The 13864-nt window shown below is 35.4% G+C and overlaps 1 protein-coding gene across 4 annotated transcripts in view; it reads left to right on the forward strand.

Annotated features, from left to right (window-relative positions):
- COL28A1 (collagen type XXVIII alpha 1 chain) overlaps positions 1 to 13864 on the forward strand; it is a 69496-nt gene that overhangs the window by 6287 nt on the left and 49345 nt on the right. For all 4 annotated transcript variants that reach the window (XM_074863838.1, XM_074863822.1, XM_074863828.1 and 1 more), the window contains 5 exons: positions 465 to 506; positions 1223 to 1249; positions 2368 to 2412; positions 4466 to 4510; positions 6466 to 6519. In XM_074863838.1, the coding sequence (XP_074719939.1) occupies positions 465 to 506; positions 1223 to 1249; positions 2368 to 2412; positions 4466 to 4510; positions 6466 to 6519 (213 nt within the window). The remainder of the gene's footprint in view (positions 1 to 464; positions 507 to 1222; positions 1250 to 2367; positions 2413 to 4465; positions 4511 to 6465; positions 6520 to 13864) is intronic.

Below are 13864 nucleotides of genomic sequence, written 5' to 3' on the forward strand. Positions count from 1 at the left end.
TAGAAGTGAAGATAGCAAAGGAAAAGTATGTTAAAATATGATTTAAAGGATGGACTTTTGCTATGAGAGGTTTATAGTTAACTGCTTCAGAAGTGAGAGAGAAAAATTGGAAACTAAACTGCTACCAAGTTAACACTGCCTATCATTCCAGGTTTTCTCTGACAGCAGAGGTCTCTGAATCTAGCTGAAGGCTAAGTTCCACAGAGCTTTCTAGAAGTACACAAATCTCTTGAGTAGAGTGACTTGCTCTGATGACTAAGATTTCAGTAATCTAATAACATTGGTTGAATTTTTTATGTTAATGTTCAGGAATTGTGTGTCCTTGATCGTGGGAGGAAGAATTGTGGATGTTTGTAAATAGGAAAAGCAACTTCTGTTCCTTAAACAGTGCTCTTGGTTTTAGTGTAATAGTGATAAATAAAAGAGCAATACATACTTTAGTTGTATTCCTTTGCTTCCAATAGGGCGATGCTCAAAAAGGAGATCATGGAGAAAAAGGTGAAGAGGTATGTGACTACTGCAGTGCTAACACATATTTAGCCTTTTCAGATTATCTTCCAGATCCTCATTCATGTTTTAGTTCCACTGAACTGAAAATGTGTTTTCCATTTTTCACACATCTACCTTATTCAATTATTTAGAGCACCTAAAGTAAGTTCTGGTTTAGAGAAGCATCTATACTGAGAGAAGCAGTCTAACCATGTGCTTAAGTATAGATATGTGATGCTACTGACAAAAGGAACTTTTGAAGCTATGTGATTTTGTATTGACTTGCATTAGACTTATCCCAAAGATAGAATTGAAGATGTCATCACTGAAAACATCTAGATAGTCCTCCGGTGGCTTCTGACATCTGATATTTCTCAGCTTGTATTCTTGTTGATTTATAGTAGAAAGATCAACACTACTCCATGCATAAGATCGATTAAGTTTAAAAGTCCCATTTAAATGGTAGTGTATATCTGCTAAGAGGCTGGCAAACTGAGTAGCATATTTACAGCTAATGTTATAAGGAAAAAATACACATCTAAATTTGCGGAGAATTATATGTTGAATTATTCCAGAGAGATATTTTATTGTTGTGAATAGTTAAACTTCTGAAACATAACTCTACTGGGTTTTTTTTCCCTACTTATATTAGCAGTAGGTTATGCCTTTTCTTTCTCTTTCATGATTTTTTCCTTTTTTTTTTTTTTTTTTTTTTTTTTACATTTTTGAATAGGGAGCTCCTGGCTACAAGGGAGACAAGGTAAGATTTTTATAGAATAGAAATAGCCTGAAAATAGATTGGGACTTGCTGACAGTGTATGTGAAAGAATGGAAAGAGCCTGTCTTGTCTTTTTGTCATGAGAGTTCCTAATGCAATCCCTAGAAGTAAATTCATCATTTATGTAAATGCTTGCAGACTGGCTTGTTGAATTAAAAAAAAATACAATCAGAAAATGTAATCTAAATATGAAAAGAAAAATGTCAAAGACCAGAAATAAAGCCGCTGGAAGGAAAAAGAAAGTTGAGGGTTGAATAAGAGGTTAAATAGAAAGAATGTGAAATTGTTTACCACAAACACAAATAGATATGACAATTATTAGTCTTTAAAAAACTTACTACAAGGAAGTTTACTTTTAAGCTAATTATAACTTGCAAGGGCTAATGCTTGATCAAAAAAAATCTCAAGATAGGCTCTCCAAGAAGCTAAAAAAATTATACACTCAATGATTTACAAGATTCTAGAGCTGGAATTTAAATTGCAAAGTGGACCATCATAGCCAGAACAGAAACAGAGATAATCCCATTTTGGTTTTGCTTGGTTTGGACACTTATTCCCTGCAAGGATTGTTAATAAAAGCAGTGCCTCTCTGAATCTTTGTATTCATTAGAAAAATGTTTCAGTCAATTTTATGGAAACATTTCATGGAAATGGGGAAAGTAGATTTATATGTCTGCTTTTCATATGTCTATTGATATGTTAAATTATCAGTGGAACACATTAGTAATTCTCATTCCATTTGTACAATTTCACAATTGTTATTCAGGAAAATCTCACACATCACAGTAATGAAATCAGAATATGGAGAGGATCTCTGGAGGCAGCACAGTGTGGTGGAAAAATACAACAAAACTTATTAGATATTAAATGTATTATCCTCTTACGATGTAGGTTGGAAATTTTATAGACGTTCTCAGAGAGGAAAAGTATCTAACCTGAGTAGAGCAGACCATATCTTCTACAGACCATATCTAATGATGCCACTCTTTGTTCCTCAGAATCTACTCAACCTCTTGCACTAACTGCTTGAACAGTCTGTAATGCATGTAGTGTAATCAGAACATCTTGATTAGCTGTCAACCTTTTGATTTCTTATAAAGGGCGAAAGAGGAGAATGTGGATCCCCAGGAATAAAAGGGGAAAGAGTAAGTATACTTTTTATTTGAATGGTTTCACATTGATGAAGGTGCTAGAAAATCATGTAACATATTAATAAGCATAACTTGTAAAGATTATTGTAAATTTGGAACACATTATAATTCCTTGGTAGCAGAGATACATTCATAGTAGAAATATGATTCATAGAAACTGAACGCACAGTTCACCATATTCTTTTTTTCCATTTTGCAGAAAAAATGTAGTCACTTACATAAAACAAATGCTGTCCTGACCAATATCAAGCCCTGCTTACAAAGGATGTGTTACGGGGTTAACCAGATTTTTTTCCTTAAAACGTTAATTTTAATTGAAGTGTATAAAGTTATATTACAATAGAATCAGGTTCTTATACAACATGAACAACTTTCAGGTCTAGCAGCCCACCTGTGCTGATACGCATTCACACTTCTGTCTAGTCCTCCTCTTCTTTTAACCTGAAGTGCAGAAGTGATAGAAGTCAGTATAGATTTTTACCTGGTTTTTACTCTCTGAAAGATGAAAGGATAATGTACTCCTGAGTGAGATAATCATGTATCTTGAGTTCATGTAAGCAGGTTTTTATAAGTACTACAAACCACTGGTTTATAGTTAGAGTTGTTAAGTACTACCAATTAGATTGCAATCGTTCATTCTATTAAAGCACATGTCTTCAGTTTTAACATCCATATTATGCTTACCTTTATCAAAGACCAACTTGAAAAGTTTATGTTTCCTGGAACCTGTTATTTAATGATGAATTTCAGGTAGGAATTAGGAAATATTCAAAGCAGCATTATTTGTTGCAAAGTAAAAAGGGCATTATACTGTAATAAAAATCCAAAGGCTGAGTATGTCCTATGAGATGCTGGGGTTCAAAATGGCAGCAAGTGAGTCATAAAGGGCTGAAATATCAGTAAAAGAGGAGGAAGAGTTGCATCTCTCAGAGGACTAAAGAAAGTTCATAACTTCTTTGTCCAGGCAATATGTGAGAAAGAGCACGATGTTATGTGAAATGTCCACTAAGATAAAAGGAAGCTGTTCGGAAGCTGGCAAAGAACATAATCAAAGCAGCCAAGAAATCTGGATGTAGAAAAAAATATGCCAGGGCTGTGAGAAATTTGCTTGTTTCATTTCTGTTGAGGACAGTGATGAAAAAAAAGTTTGACATCTGCAGAGGATCAGAGATTATAATGGATTACGTATTTCAAGAATTTAGTGAACAAATGAATATTAGGCACTTCCAGAATTCCCAGCTTCACATTTACAAATGCAGAAGATAGGACAAAATTATTGTTGTGTTTTGGTTGTTGTTTTTTAAGTAGTCCATGGTGGACAAAATAATCAGAAACAGAACATACATGGCTAAATGTAAATTCAGTGTTCTGAGGTGGATCTTTAACTGCAGTGATGGGTGTTGAAGCATAATTGACAGTAGTGTTGTCTGATATGAAAAAGTTCCATTTTTCCCCTGCCACTTTCTATATAATATTAGAACAAATATATCATTAATTCTAATATATTAGAAATATTATATATATTTGTGACTAACCTACAGTGGCGGTAACTGGTAAGAACTCATTAAATGGACAAATGACAGCTAATGGATTAAAAAAATACATAATTTTACTTTTTCTGGATGCATTTTTTAATAGTTTTTGTGAACTATTAGTGTGATTCTGCCATGCTAGTGATCAGCAGTTTGAGCTAGTGAGACAAAGTTACCTGAAATTATTCTGGTATAGGCACTGCAGCATTTTTTTAAGAATTCTGTATCAAATATACTTCTAGAAATTTAATTTAAAGACCTGTAGCAAATAAAAACTATTTAATCAAATAGCTAAGATGTTAAGTAGCCATCCACCCAAATATTGAGGATGGAATGTAACTGGCAATTACTGAATACAGAATGAGAACAGAAGTACTCTGGAGAGAGAATAAACTCCCTAGAAAATGGTTGAACAGAGATAGGAGTCATTCCATGTACTCTGCAGTTTTCAATACTTTAAAGCAGATAATTGCAATTTCCTATTAATCTGATAATTGCATCTTATTTTTCCTCAGGGTTTGGAAGGTCCTTTTGGCCCTAGGGGACCTCGGGGATCTCAGGTAAGGGAACTAAAAGCCACCTAATAAAAAGAAAAAACATTATATTCTGTAAGTTTCTTCTACATACAACCTGTCAACTCTGTGGAGAGCAACGTTTGGTGCATGAGGCACCAAGACAGTGGAGTCTGGCAAATCTTTCTCTTTTCAAATAAAAAAATCTTGGCTGCTGCTGCTGTTTCTTAAAGCTACTCACAGGTGTATGGCCCACTTGTGGTCTCCAACTGTAGAGTTCTTCTCTAAGAGAAATTACCATGGGAACTACAACCCTCTTAATGACTAAAAGGAAGATAGCATGCAATGAGCTTGAGAATGATTTATCTTATGTATTTCTATTAGCAGATTATATTATGTATTTCTATTAGCACACCCTGCCTTGAGCACATTGCCAGTTTAGTGCTGGGACATTCGTCCATCTCACATCATGATCATAATTTTTTCCTCAGGAAAAATAGCTTATAAAAATATGACTTTTCAAAGTCTCTTTTGGAAATGCTTTTCAAGTACTAAGAGATTTTAAAGAAATATTTTGTTTCTTTGTATTTTGTAGAGAATAAAGTAGAGTTTGTTTCTTTTGAAACAAAAAAACCTGCAAGATTCCTTTTAGTAAATAGTACTCAATTAAAATGCATAAACCAAGGAGTAAGGCCATTTAACTGTGAGTTTGGGCACAATACAGCACTTGGGACATCACCGTACTCTTACGAGACAGTTATTTCCTAGTTTGTAAAGTTATGATTTGAGCATAATTTGGAACACTAACTGTATTAATTTCATTCACTGTTTTCGCCCCAATATTTGATTTGTGGTCGTATAACTGTTAGTTGTGTGATTGCATTTTTGCATGCTTTGTGCAAAAGCTGAAAAAGGAAAGGAGAGCATAATGAATATTTTTTTTCTGATTGGAAATCCATGGAAGATACAAAATCACAGATATTCCAAAATTTTCATATCTGTTTTATGAGCCAAAATACAATATTTTGGAGGATTTACTATAGCTATTAATGATGGTAGCTGAAAGGGGTTTTGTTTCTTTTTGGATAGTCATGTGTTTCCTGTAGTTTATCATATTTAATAAAGGGAATGAACACAGTCTGAGCACATTTTCGTGTCAGCGATTAAACAGATACATTTAGATTTGGTTCATTTTGCATCTTTTTATACACATGAAGTTATCCAAAAGTGACCCAGCATTTTTTCTACAATAAACTGTAATTTTGTGGTGTTATTCTTTTGATAGGTCATGATTTTTTTTCTCCAGTCAAAAAAACCTCATTTTGATTATCAGCTCTGTTAGTGGTAGTTGCAAGAATGTTGACCAGTCTGACCCAACTGGGCAGCCCAGGAGATGGCAGTGGGATGTTCACTAACTCAAAAGTCAGTGAACTGTAGGGTTCTTCATAATTATCAGACCTACTTTTTTCTAGCTATTGTACTAGCCACTGAAGGGACCTCCTCAATGTCATCACTCCAGACAGAGTACCTTACCTGCTCTGTCTCCTCCAAAGAGCCATTAATTATTTCCTTGTGTGAGGGGACACATTGGTTGTATTAACGTCAGGAAATTAAAATTCATCTCAGCTCATCATCAGAGAGAGATTTAGGGGAAGTGATTTCTTACAAACAGAGCTAAATAGACTGTGACAGCTTAGTTTATTTGCTTGAGCAGAAGAGAGAATATGAAAATATTCCAAAGTCAGGAGCAGGAGGAGAAAGGAATGGAAAATTTCAGATAAAACATATGCAATCTCAGTAGTGAGATATCCTTTCTGCAGCATCAGTTATTGAATATTAACAATATTCAATGTAGTGGTCACTTTGCAGGATATGACGCAGAAAAATTTCCTTTAGAGTTTAGCATTGTGCTACATTTTACTGTACCTTGTTCAGGTCAAATTAAAAAAAACTTTACATGCATCTTCAAAGGCAACTCATTCTATACTTTGCCTTTTGTGTAGGGTATCAGTGGGCCTCCAGGTGAGCCAGGCCCGAAAGGCATTCAAGGAAACAAGGTAAGATGTAGTTGTATATGTGCAGATGTTATTTGTATAGGGAGAGAGGATTCAGAAACCCTGTGTAAAATCTTTATACTCTACTATCCTTTTTCCTCAGTGGTTTTTTGTTAGTGGTATCCTTTGCACAGCAATAATGTACACCACTTGCGTGGTGCACCATAGTGGTGTCACGTTATGAAGGCTTTGTATCATCGGCACATACAGCCAGTTCTCCATCTGGGCCTCCGAGAGCATTTTGTAGGGCCACAATAGGGTGCTACCAAGGACCTGCCTAGAGCCACAGCACTTAGGTTGGAATTTAAATCACCTGAATATGTGTCTTGGCTTCTGCCATCACTTGAGAAGTTTGTTCTGAAATATTTTCTACTAAAATGCCTTGTGTTTAAAGATTTTAAGTAATTCTAGATGGTGGTTATAAAATCTTTAGATCGAGTATTTAAAGTAATTTTTAATTGCTTGTATACTGTCAAAACTCAAGATAACTTTGAAATTGGTGGAGGTGTAAGATTTGATGACAATTAATGCCTTAGTTGTATTTAAAATAAAACATTTAGAGTTAATGACTACAGCTTGTCAAGCAAAATCAGTTGGATAAACTATTGGATAAAGTTGAATAAAGTATCTGATTAATTTAGGCAGTCTTCTGATTTGCAAACATTTGGGAAATTGCTTTACATGAATACAGTTGTCTCACCCATGGGACAGCTATTAACATCATTGTTCGGTACAGGAAGATCTTTCATGTATCAGTTTGAAAATGTAGGGTCTAATGACAAAGACTTTCTACCACAGGATTATTGATAGCCTCATTAATAAAATGCTATATCTGAGTTATACAAGGCAACTAAATTCACATAAAGCAGTTTGCCAAAGATGCAGTATTTAAACACTAATGTTTTGTTTCTTAGGCAACAATTTCATTTGAAGATTCACAGAAATAAATTTAGATATGAGAAATGTTTATGGTAAAAAGTGTGGAATACTGGCATCCATCATGATTTTCCTCTTCCTCACAAATGCTTTTTCATACTTCTTATTTCTTCATCTTCTCAACAAAATACATTAGGAAAGCTGCTACAAAATATTTCAGAAGTGGGGAAAGAAAGAGGATGGTGGGTCTGAAAGAAGCTATTCATACATGTGGTGGAAAAGTCATGCATCTCTAACCTCAGTGCAGCAAATGACAGCAATTTTTTTATCTGCCATTTCACACTGATGACTCCAAGATAGTACTACCAGATACTTTTATTATACACTAAACCATATTTGTTGAATGTTGTTTGTCCTCCTGTCAGTCTCTTCACACACTTTCATGTCTGTAAAATACATGCAGCTCTCTCTAGAATTCATCTACCTGGATATAATATTTATGGTCTCTTGTTATACTTTAGCTGCAGATTTTCAGAATGAATAAGAAAGTTCCCTCTCTCCTCAGCTTCCAACTCTGCAAACTGCTGTTTAAAGTCTATAGTCGAGATTTTTCCAGGCTCAGACATCTATCATCATAAAAATATTGCCAGACAAGTTTAATTAATACACTTAGGTAATTAGACTTAAAGAGTATAGCAGAAACATATGTATGTATAGAGTTTATCTCTTGTCCATACCTAGAGCCAAAGCTAACCTTTGGCATTTTGGAACTTATTTGAGATGAGTGAAAAATTTTCTAATGATCAGTACAGATAATCAGTGGTTGTTTACAGCTTCATAAACACCCATTCAGATAGTAAAGGTCAAGGCCTTTTTTGGTTCAGACTTTCCAATATCTTTTGTCCTTACAGAAGGATTATTCAATTGCTCTTTTAAAATTAGTTTTCATGACACATAATACAATATCTCTGAAAAGTGGCAGTTATAAATAACTGCCTTGGATAAAATAAATAAGTCTATTCTTAGTGCAGTTCCTTATACCCGTGGCCTTTCCATGCTAATACTTTCTGCTTTTTGAGCCGAACCAGTGACTTCACCCCAGTTTAGCAGAGCTAAAGGCAGTTGCGTGGCATTAGTATCAATGTGACATTACACAGAACATGGCTGCTGAACACTTTTATTCATTGTTAGTGTGCCATGTTGAGATTTGAAAGAGGAGATTCAATTCCTCAAAATATAAACCCCAGATCAAGCTCAGACTACAGATGTTTTGGGTCTCACTGTGAAGTCTACAGTTCACTCGTATATCTGGCCAGCTCAGTGCATCCCACACGTTTGTAAGGCAGTGCTGTACCCGCTCTCTCGCTTTGCAGTGCCAGGCGGCAGACACAGCCAGGGACAGTGTCATCTGTGTGCTCTCTGGATGCTGCTGGCTCTGGCAGCCACCAGCAGGAGAAGGTTGGTGGAATTGCAGCTTCAGCTCATTCAGTTTGATTTGTCTGAAGCACAGTAGCATGGAGTCCAGAAACATTGTCCAAGAAATTACTTAAAAGAACTTTTCATACCTTACTTCTTCTGTTGTTCATATGCATTTTCTTATTCTCTCTTAATCTGCTGGCTAATCTATCAGCATGAAGTCTTACTGGCTGCACAATACTCTGCTTCAATCCCTTTTTGTGATATTGCCTTATCATATTGCCAGTAATGAGTGGAATCTCTCTCAAAGTCCCACTGCCTGCATTGACCAGCTTTCCAGTGACTACAACAGGAACTCAGCCAACCTCTTTCCTTGTAGACACCTAAGTTTAGGAGTGATCACATGGCACTGAATCACATCCTTAACTGCTTAAAGTCTTTCTGATGCACTTTGCAATCAGTCCTTATCTTTAGTAATCTCTTTAATACACAAGCAAACTTTGTCACTTTACTTTCACCCTCTTTTCAAGTTATGTATGAATATGTTGAACAACCTATATCCTGCACAGAATGCAGCTCAGTGTGGCATTAACTAAAACCAGTTTTTGCTATTAAGCAAACTTTAAAAAAAGTTTTCTCTATTTGTATTTCTGCAAAGTTCTGCAAATAGTTTTATTACCGTATATACAAACCCTCTCCATATAGAGGCTGAGGCATTTAAAATGACAAATTTGAACTCCACTTCTATAAAAATACAAATACATGTTAACTCATCTTATATTATTATTCATTACCTGACTGAATATATTTCCATTTAACCAAATGCTGAACGTTCATGTTAACAGTAAACCTACAACACAGTATAAAACGTAATAACTTTAAGAAGAAAACATTAGAGTAACAGGACATTTCACTCAAACACGGGAGTTGGGAACTGGCTATTTTCACTGTGTATCTCCTGTCTTCTGAAGCAGTCATCTTGGTCCTGTTCCCTAAGCATGTCCTGAGCAAAGGACCAAGATTATTCTGTTTTACTGACTTTCTATTGCCTATTGGAAATGTTTCAATAGAAAGATATTAAATACTGTTCACAGCTGTGCTTTATATTTTCTTAGACATTTGCTTTACTTTAAGGCATTCTTCAGCTTCACTAGCCACCACATATTATCTGCATTGTAACATAAACCAAAAACTTGAATCAAAGTGTACCATATACCTCATTCATAAAACTTGTAAAGAAAATTTCAAAAACTCCATAGAAAAAAATTTTGTAGTTACTTTAAGTTATCACACACAATTAATTAACTGAATTTGCAGAACATCAATTTATAACCCTGGGTCTAAGGTAAAGACACTCAACTCTTGACAAACTGCAGCTTATAGAAGCAAGGAACTCAGATTTTGTGTTCCTTGTCTCACTAAGAATGCAGATATGACCCACAATTCAGTTTTGCTGGTGATGCAACCATTTCCAAAAACCCAGAAGACACTATCTCACTTAGAGAAAGACTATAAGTACCAGAAGCAGAAAGCTGGCAGAGAAAAGCCATGCCACTCTTGTTTCTGCTCCAGTAGTATCTCATATTCCTGCCTAGATAGCCAGGAATTGTCTAGATGGATGGTTAATAGGTGGTTTGGGGATTAAATCAGTTGTGGTTGCTTTTTCTTGGTTTGCTTCTGAAAGTTTACACTGAAATTATTGCAGGAAGCCATAGGCTTTCAAAAGGGGACACAGGATATAAAGTCAGTATTCTCTATTAATAGAAACAAAAAGTTTTACTTGCTCTGTAAATATAATATATTCTATCATAAGCAGTAGTGTCCAGGAACATTATCCAGTGAGAATCGCGTCTCTCTTCCAACATTCCTAGTAACCTGTTTTCTGTCATTTTCATACTTAGGTTCTACATATCTCTTAACTGCATTGGTCAATGCAGTAAAATAGCATCCTAAGTGGCTACTGCATTTACTGTTGTTGGATTTATTTGTTACAACATACATTATGTGGTTATGTTCTCATTAGAAGATGGCTTTGCCCTTCAATAGCAATAAAAAACAGGAAAAATACAAGTATTCTTACACAGAAGGACTCCATGCATCTTGGTTTCCTCTCTAGAAAGGAAAAGGAATCACCATGATTTTTCTAGAAAACAGAGTTCTAAGAATTAATATAATGCCCTTTATTTCTGTCTAGCAAACTTCTCAGCCCTAAGGTTCTTTTGCTTACATTTTTGCAAAGCTAAAGTACCTCATTGGGGTCAACAATGCAAAATGTGCAGATCGACTTTTTCCTAGTATTCTTGGTGTTAGATAAAAAGTGAATTTTCAACATGCATATCTCTATTAATTTATTCAAAATAGTAGGCATTATTCTGTCTGTTTTCATTAATTTATTAAAAAATGCTTAACTAATACTTATTTTTTAAAAACCCGCAACAAATTCTAAACAATAGCACCAGTAAGGTTCCATAAGAGTGTTTGTATTCAAGGTAATTTTGTAAATGTGTTTATTAGTGAGGGACATAATATGACTATTCACAAATTTCAGTTGATAATTTACAAACAGAATGATATGGTTACAGATTATAAAATTAGGGCATAAAATCAGAAAGTGGGCATGACCTGTGTTCCACTCATAAAGAAGTGATGAACAAGGAGTAGGTATGGTAATCATTTCACAAGTGACACTGGCTTTGCTTGTTTAAACTCCTAGACCAGCTACTAGAAATCAAGTACACATTTCTGGAAACCGTGATATATCCATGGAAAGACTGAAAGCAACACATTCTCTAAAGCCACTGCTATAGTAAGAGCCTCCCTGGAAAATTTTATATGCATAGTAAGTTTCTGAACTAGAGTCTAAAGTTGTGTGAACAGACATGTATTCAAAATTTTAAGGAAACAGTTAAGTTTGAATGTGGGTATTCAAAGCAGTTGTTCCCATAAAAACATCTTCCGATAATCCTGAAAATCCATCATTGCATATTTCCCTGAAAATGTGTCCCAGAATGAACTGCTAAGGGATGCTGCTTATTCTCTGATGACTTACTTACAAATTCTTTCCTTACTTATGTGGCAAGTTACATCTTTCCCAGGAGACTGAAAAATCCAATTTCCCGATAAAGAAATGTAGTTACTAGGTACCTCAACTAACTTAGAAATACAAAATATCAATAATATCTTGCATTGTTGTTGCCAATGTTTATTTTAAAGATAAAATAATTATATTTGAAAGGTTACTTTTTACTATAGTTTATCATTATTGCATTATAGACTGAAATACAGAGTATGTTCATTATAGTATGTATGTGCTTTCTTAAAAGTAAATAAACTATTTATATTGGCACTAACTGGTACTCCTCATAACATAACAATTTTGGGGGAGGGGTAGACTGTTAAATATGTTACAAGCTTAAAACGGTACAGTTTGTAAAAATATTAAGATCAGATCAAGTGTAATTTTCCTTCCCATTGCTCTGCCTGATACTAGATGCCTCCTGAAGGAAAATCCCAATAGGGAGAGAAAAAAGAATTTGAGCAGAGTGTTAGACAAAGAAAATAATTACAAAGAAGCTACTTTGAAAAGAAGTCTTTTCCTTCTACTTGTAGAGATAATGCTATTATTGCCAGCACTTCATGGTTTTAATAAATTCCATATTACCTGTAGCACCAAGACCATAGAAGATAAAGGCCAGGCTTACTAACAGCCATATGAAGTTTGAAATATACAGTCTTTAAAATAGATTGAATAGTTTAAATTTCCAAGTTTTGCATGTTGTCTAGTAGAAGGTGGTGTTTCTTTCTCCATTAATATTCAGGCATCTTCAGCTATCAGTGAGAAAGCATTCAACAGAATGATGTTTTCATACAACCCTACATACTTTTTATCATAAAGGCTGTTTATGCTGCCTACACCAGTACCTACTAGTACAGCTGCTGCAAGGCAGATTACATGATACCAGTCATTGGAAAGAAAACCGTGATGTTTTTATCATGGTTAAAAAAGAGCTTTTGGAAAAACAGTCACTTCAGTAGGACTCCCATGTGCATTCAAGGCAGCACATATATTAGCATAGCTCTATCATGTGGGTGAACTTGCGAAGGAGCAAATGATTCGTGGTGGGAAGCATCCCTGAGAGTTACTGTCCTTGGGAAGTTCTGTCAGGGGCTGTCAGAAATAGATATGAAACACAATGTCCGTTTGGACGACAGGACAAAAAATTTGGAAGACACTTTCCAAACACAACAAAGGGGTTTGGTTTATTGTTTCAGCTGAGAGATGAGCCTGTATTTATCAAATGTCATTTTTCAGAATGGAACAAGTTCCTACACCATTTCAGAGGTTTAGTTTTGACAAATGGAGCCAACATGCTTAGTGGCGTTTGCTGTGCCCAGAGTAGCCTACTTACACATAGTGGTGCTGCATGCAGCTGAATTATTATTATTATTTTAATCTGATAGATTTTTTTTTAATATATTTTCAACTTTGCGTATCTTTTGCATTCATTCTGTGGGGCATGCTAATATATTATGGCACATCAGAGATCCCAGGCTGCCTTCTCCATGAAAGAAATGTGGACTGTGGATTTGAACAGCTAAAATTTAGCATACTGCCTGGACTTACAGCAGCCTGTCTATTTCTTTCTCACTGAGGCATCACTTCCTTGAAGAGGAGATGTCCATCCCTAACTAGACTGTCTCGAGGCCCTGAAGCTGCATGGAGCTGTATCTGTTAATGTTGCTTGTCATGTGGAGACCTACTGAAATAAGAGTTGGTGATGAGATAAGGGAGCCTGTAGACTGAAAGGCAAAGCTTCTTGGGCACCGGGCTGGTGTTGGCTTAACGTTCTTCCAAAAGCCATGCTTTGTGCATCTTGACAAGCTTTGCAAGAAGCACAACTGCGGGTAAAAGTGTCAGAAGTATCATTGTCCTTGAGGGAATGTCTATGCATGGAAATTTTCTTGCAAAACTTTCTACTGAAACCTTAATACAAGTTTTACTTGTATAGCTCCCATAGGGATGATTTTGCCCTGGAAGCAGAGCATACCATGGGGC

Source organism: Strix uralensis, chromosome 1 (genome assembly GCF_047716275.1).
Source record: "Strix uralensis isolate ZFMK-TIS-50842 chromosome 1, bStrUra1, whole genome shotgun sequence".
NCBI lineage: Eukaryota > Metazoa > Chordata > Aves > Strigiformes > Strigidae > Strix > Strix uralensis.